The 6,904-nt window shown below is 31.1% G+C and overlaps 1 protein-coding gene across 2 annotated transcripts; it reads right to left on the bottom strand.

Annotated features, from left to right (window-relative positions):
- Positions 1 to 358: 358 nt before the first annotated feature.
- On the bottom strand, positions 359 to 5,612 carry LOC143627591 (WEB family protein At3g51720-like). 2 transcript variants are annotated; one of them, XM_077097377.1, is made up of 3 exons: positions 5,128 to 5,612; positions 1,641 to 2,493; positions 359 to 1,034 (listed from the first exon to the last, which is right to left on the bottom strand). In XM_077097377.1, exons 1-3 carry the CDS (start codon positions 5,275 to 5,277, stop codon positions 574 to 576), a joined length of 1,464 nt encoding a protein of 487 aa, XP_076953492.1. In that variant the 5' UTR covers positions 5,278 to 5,612; the 3' UTR covers positions 359 to 573. The 2 variants fall into 2 exon arrangements, with proteins under 2 accessions (XP_076953492.1, XP_076953495.1); XM_077097380.1 differs by having other exon boundaries at positions 359 to 1,031; positions 5,128 to 5,611.
- Between the last annotated feature and the right edge of the window lie 1,292 nt (positions 5,613 to 6,904).

Here is a 6,904-nt window from a genome sequence, read left to right as displayed (position 1 = left end):
TATAAGCACTTCAAGAGAAGGCAACCTATTTAAAGTTGTTCGCCAAGCAATAATTACATTTTAAAGGGACCAATCTATACCAATCCATCACAAATCGGTTGTCATTGAAGAGGTCCACAACCAGTGCTTTTCTGACCGAAACAACCGAGAACAAACCGAAGCTGTCTCCCAACCATTCCCACCCCCTTTCCGAACCAGTACTTTGTATGATTGAGCTCCTCACTAGCTCTTTTTTTTATATAAATTTATAAAAAATGAAACAAGGATGTAATTTCTAGCTAAGATGAACATGGGCCGACACAAGGTACAACTCAAGGACCACTTTCATGACAAAATATAAATTGGAGCAAAAATCGAATAATAAATCATGATTTCATAGGACTTCTATGTCACAATAAAAAGCATGTTTTTTACATAGCAATTTATCTAACTTTAGTAGAGCACACTAATGATACATCAAACACATCACACAAACCATATACACAAAAAATTCATCCACACCCCAAACCAAAACCTTAAAAAACACAAAAACAAAAAAATAAAACAAAAAAAATAATCAGAAATTCAAGAAAATTAAGGATACTTAATGTTTAAAGCCTGTGGAGTTTGTGGATTTGATTTCTTCTTGTTATGTTTGGTTAAAGGGAGTGACACATGAATGAAACCAAATTTCTTCCTTTGCGTATAAAACTGCTTATCGACTCTACCTTCTTTATTGGTTCTTCCTGAATCATGAAATATAAGACTACTTTGTTCACGAAGCATTTCGCTTAAAGATGCATCATCTCTTCGGGTTTGACTTTCAACATCCTCGCGAACAACTATATTATTATTATCTTGTAGGATAAGTTTTCTGCTCAAGATGTCACCAATTGAGACACTTGTTCTCAAAACCGGCCTCGATTCCTTGTTGATCAAGTTTGAATCATCCACAATCAACGGCTCGTATCGTCTAAGAGTATGACCACGATTCACGTACGAGTTTCTACTTTTGGGGTGATTGTTTCCGTTTGCAGCATCTGGTCTAGGCCCTGCTAATGAAGGAACATGCAAGTTAAAAAAATTGTCAAAAAGTTTGTAACATTGAATTATTGGGCAATTTCATAAATGTAACTCTAAAACCTTAATTCTCCACCACCTTTTTATTTTCATCTTATTTTTTTTTTCCTTTTTTAGTTTTCATTTTAACATTCAATTTTACCTTTTCCCTATTAAAATGTAATATCTAATATTTTTATAAATCAGTATACATGGATTTGTTTTCTTTCCTACGTTACAATAAAGTTTTATTAAAAACCGAGTTGTGTTAAAAGAAATGTAATTTTTTATATTGTGAGACCAAAAATTACGTTTTAACAACTCGATTTTCAATAATATTTATATCGAAATGTAGACAAAGATTAGATAAAAACAAATATGTGTATTTAGACCTTTTAAAATTATTAGATATTAAATGTTACCTAGAGAAAATCTATATTATTATTATTATTATTATTATTATTATTATTATTATTATATTTTTTTCTATATGTAACTCATAAAAACTTGCATCATATCATATTTTCCAGACCAGAAAACTAATTATTGACACTTGAAGTCAAAATAATCATATACTCTAATTAGCAAGATTTGAGTGTTACCTAAAGCCTCTTCAAGTGTCTTTCTACTAAACTTCACATCATCTATTTGATCAACTGAATTCTTAATAAACCCCATTGTAGACAAACTAGCATCCTTCCTATAATAACCAGTTTTCTTAAACCCTTCTTCGCCCTTTTGCGCCTTTTGCGTGAGCTCAGAATACTCCTCATACGATAACGTTATACCTTCACGACCAAACCCTTTATGATCACCTCCATTATTATTCTCAGCACACGCGACAGCCTCCATAGCCCGTGCAGCTTCCTCCATTTTCTTAGCCGCAATTAACCGCATTTCCACCATTTTTATACTCATTTTCGTGTGCTCGATCTCGGTTGTTGCCTTGATCACCTCATACTGAGCAGCCTCTTCCATTTTCATAAACTGTTGTGCCTCGTATGTTAACCCGTGGGGCCCGCTTGCCACATCAACCGATTCCTCAATCACACGCTTTGTTTCAACCTTTTCTGCCACGTTCGCCTTGTGGGCCCGCATTTTATTGGTTAATGATTCGACTGATGCCCGAATAATAGCAAGGTCATTGGTGGTTTGGTTTAGCTTTGACTTTGCTTCTTTTAGCTCGGTTAAGATCACGCCAGGTGGCAGTGGGAGCGGGCATATGGTCAAACTATCCGTTGACTTGTCAACGGGTGTCACGGATCCTGAATTTGGATTTGAAACTGAAACTGAGACTTCTTTCATGATGTTGACTTTTAGTCCTTCCATGACTCCTTTCGTTGACTCGAGTTGTTTTAGGACTTCAAGTGTTTCTTGTTCTTTGGTGATTAGTTCTTTTTCAAGATCTGCTGCTTGTTTTTCCACTGTTTCCATGTCGATGTGTTCGTGATCGCACTGTTTTAATCACAAGGTTTTGTTAACTAATTGGTTGTGTTTCAAGAAACTATAGAAGTTTGACTTTAAAGGTCAAACAAACTGAAGCTCAAGTTGGAAATCAGTTACATCTAAAGTGTTGTGATCCAATACAAATAAAAATCATCTAGAGCAGCCTGTAACTATAACTATAGCTATAGTGTACTAAATATTAAGGTAATTTTATTAAAACTATAGCGTAAGTAGATGTTATTTTATTTGCTTTTGTTGTTAAAAAGGTAATTATAACTTTAAAAATCTAAGACAAATATACTCATACTTTTCAATGTGTAAATGTGTAATATTCCTATTGGATCTATGCAACCACTAAGCTTTTTGAAAGCTAAAAATTGACCATAATAGGTATAAAGGTACAAATAAGCCATTCTTGTGAAAGCAATTGTCGGAAGAATGAACTTTAAAGTTGATCAAAAGTGGTAGTGTATTGTCTTTATGTAATTTCATAAATAATATTTAATTTCACATTTTATTTTAGCTATTAATTTCTATTATTTTGATTTAGCAAATTTTTTTAGTTTAACTAATGGTGACTTACTGAGTTTTACTAAAGGAAGAATCTCATCATATAATATATACGGGCCTTTATGTATATTTAGTGATTTTCTATATATTCATATATATATATAATATATATATAAACGAAGACATAAAAATCCTACGTGTCGCTCTCCCTTTTTATGGAGTCACTAGATTTGCTTGATTTTTAAATGGAGGCTTCTCATGCATTTAACCTGAATTCATGGGTATGGGTCTTACCAAACCCAGATATTCCTTAAACGAGTTATAACATCTCATTAAATTAAAAATTATTCTCACCAAATTATTTATGTAAAAATCCTATAAAATAGGATATACTAAAAATTAATATCTTATTTATCTTAAAAAAGATATATATGTTATTTAAATTAAAAAACCAATTTGATAGTGAATAATCTATCTATAATATATATAAACGAAGACATAAAAATCCCACGTGTCGTGATGTGGTCGCTCCCTCTTTTTTGGAGTCACCAGATTTGCTTGATTTTTAAATAGAGGCTTCTCATGCATTTGACCAGAATTTATGGGTATGGGTCTTACCAAACCCAGATATTCCTTAAACGGGTTATAACATCTCATTAAATTAAAAATTATTCTCACCAAATTATTTATGTAAAAATCCTATAAAATAGGATATAATAAAAAAAAATATCTTATTTATTTTAAAAAAGATATATATTATTTAAATTAAAAAACCAATTTTATAGTCAAAAAATAAATGGGTCTTGGGTCTTATCAAACCATAAGTATATTATTAACTTTCTTAAATATTATTTATAATTAAAAAACCAATTTCATAGTAAAAAATAAACGGGTCTTGGGTCTCATCAAAACCATATAGCTTTTAAACCGGGTTATAACATCTCATTTATTTATGAAACAATTTATTATCGAACTATAAGTATATTATTAACTTTCATACAATAAGAAAAATATAAATTAAAAAAATAAATAAATATTAGAACAAACAATATAAAACAATCCCCGTAATACGGGGGATAAAAACTAATTTATATATATATGTATTTATTTGTATAATATCAACAAGCTCTATGCATCTAGTTTATTTTATATGAATATATATTTCCTTTAATGACTAATGCTACATTCTACATGGATTAAACCATTAACATTTTGTTCTACACCATAAGTCATAACCATATCTTTAAAGGTACAAAGTATCAAAATGTGCATGTAGACACAACTTGAAACTATCAAGTATACAACTTTTAAGATACATTTTTGAAAATTCTTAAATTTAATAAAGAAAAAGGAAAAAGTGATTCATATTTGTATATAAACATGAATATAAAGTAGATATACTTGAAAACAAATACATGATTTGTAGGGACTACCGGGTCACAATTTCTTACAATAAAATAATCCAATTTTGGGTCGGTATGTCTAATCGGTTTAATAAGTGAGTCGTGTTTGGTTTGAGATATTTTATTAAACCAATTGTACTTATGTTGATCTGTTTAATTAAACAAGTTAACCCCAAAGGTGTTAAACAAGTCATATGCACAAGTTGGCGGGTCCAACCTGATATGAACCCGAAAGCTTGACGCAAACCTGAATCCGAAAATCGTGTAAGACTCGTGAACCGGGCACAACTCGTTTAACCTAAAAGATTTTTTTTTTCTATTATTTTCACATATTAACACTTTAGCTTTACATTTTTACAATAAAAAAGTACACTATACAAGCTATATAAAAACACTTACAATTTAATAAAAATATTACTTTTTTTTTAATTTTAAAAATTGACATAAGATCCTCAACTAGTTTAATTTTGTTACATAAAACATACTTTAAAAAATAAAAATTAAAGAATACGTGAAACGGGTCAACCCGCCCGAAACTCCTGAACCCGTAGATACCAAAACCACAAACTTTGTTTAAGGCTTCTTGTCAGTGTTAGAAATTCACACCCACCCATTATTTTAACAAATTTACGGATTCTATATTTTAGCATAAATATACATATAAATAATGTCATGGTAGAACAATTCAACCTGTTAACCCGAGCAAAATGTGATAGTTAAAGAAACTTACACCAACGAGCCGATTAGTATGAACCGGAACCCACGGACCATGTCCACCAAACCGTGTCACAGCCTCCTTGACCGACCCAAACGGTGGCGATGTATCAATCTCAACTCTCGGGTTGTCTGAAACAAGCGGCAAGTGAAGTGTTCCAGCCATGTTAACTAAGATGAAGCAATGACACTAGTTATTAAATATCAAATGAGAATTTATTTAGCATGGTTTAGCTAGGAAGGCGTTGAAAAAATGAGGTGGTTGTTGAATTATGAAAAAGAGAATGATGGAAGAAGATGTTGGTAAGGTAATAATAATAATAATGATAATGTTGGAATGTAAGCTGGTCCCAGCGTTAATGGCGGGTTGAGACTAGAGTGTGTCGTGTGTGTGTGTGAAATGAGAAAGAGGAAACCATGGAATAATTGGAGGGACAAAAGTGAAAGACATGATAAGTCTAGGTGTTCAAAGCTGTTGTTGTCACTCCTTCTAGATTTATGTGTTTTATAAATCTATTGTTTTAAATGTTTGAAAATCCAAAATATTTTTAGGTGTTACATGCTATGCATTAACCGTTATTAAAATTTAGTTCAAAACAACTATTCTAATTCTACATATTATGAATCAATTGTTCATTGTTTATTAATATTTCAATTTATGACTAAAACACAACTATAATTCAACACCCCTAATCACCCCTAGTCATGACATACTTATGTCGGTCTTATTTATTATGGTTAAACTTTGTTAAATTTTACTCATTTTATAATGTTTTATCGGTTTATTTTTGCATATTACGAGTAAAGAAAAATATGTTACATTTAAATTAAAAAAAAATTCTCTTAGGATACTTGAAGCTCGATAAACCCAACACGAAAAAAACCCAAACCTGAAGAAACTGTGAGAGAATTGGGTTGGGTTTTGGGTCTGGATTTAAACTTTGAAACCCGAAGACTCGACCCAAAAAACTAACCTGAAGCACAGCCCTAACTAGTATTAACTATAAATCATTCGGACATGTAATAATGTACACCATTTCCGTGATTTTAAAATTTAAACAGAAACATATTGATAGATTTATCATTATGAAACAAGGTTTTACGTGATTATAAAAGAAAACTAGTTATCAAAAGAGAAATAATGAAAGGTACATTGAATATTTGACTTCAAATAAAGTCATAATAATTAGCTTTTTGCGTGATTGCAGGAATTAAACTTTAGTTAACATCACCAACCATATAACCAACTCTCATAAATCATAATACCAACAGTCTTACTTAACTAGATCTGTAAGCATTTTAATAAAGTAAAAATAACATGTTTTTCGCTTACAAAAAAGTTAATCTTGTTTTGGTATATTAAGATCAACCAAATTGTCGCGTAGAGAGGGTTCGAGGGCCGCTCCACTTACTCTACCATCTCCAATTTTCCAAAGGAAACCTACACCTAAAATATCGATGGCCGACCTTTTCTTACATACCATAAAAGGGCAAGAAGTAGAAAAAAACCATAATATCTTCAAATGAGAAATTCATATTGTGACAAGATGTGACCCAATCGAACACTTAATGTCTCGAGCTATATTATAGTCATTACAAAAAAAAGGAATCTTATCCCTTATTATATATTTCAAAAACAAAACAATTGATTTATAATTTTATAGAAACACCCAATTCATCATCTTGAAGATACGATTTTGACTAGTACTTCATTAAAGGGATATTTATGGGTCGGTTTGGTTAAGTCTTGTGATCTAACCAAAACCAAAATTATTAGTTATGAGATTTCTCAA

Source organism: Bidens hawaiensis, unplaced genomic scaffold, assembly GCF_021521415.1.
Source record: "Bidens hawaiensis isolate Kalapana, Puna unplaced genomic scaffold, B.hawaiensis_p1.1 tig00000458_1, whole genome shotgun sequence".
NCBI lineage: Eukaryota > Viridiplantae > Streptophyta > Magnoliopsida > Asterales > Asteraceae > Bidens > Bidens hawaiensis.
Note: the sequence above shows the minus strand (reverse complement) of the source record. Positions and strands in the feature narration are given on the sequence as shown.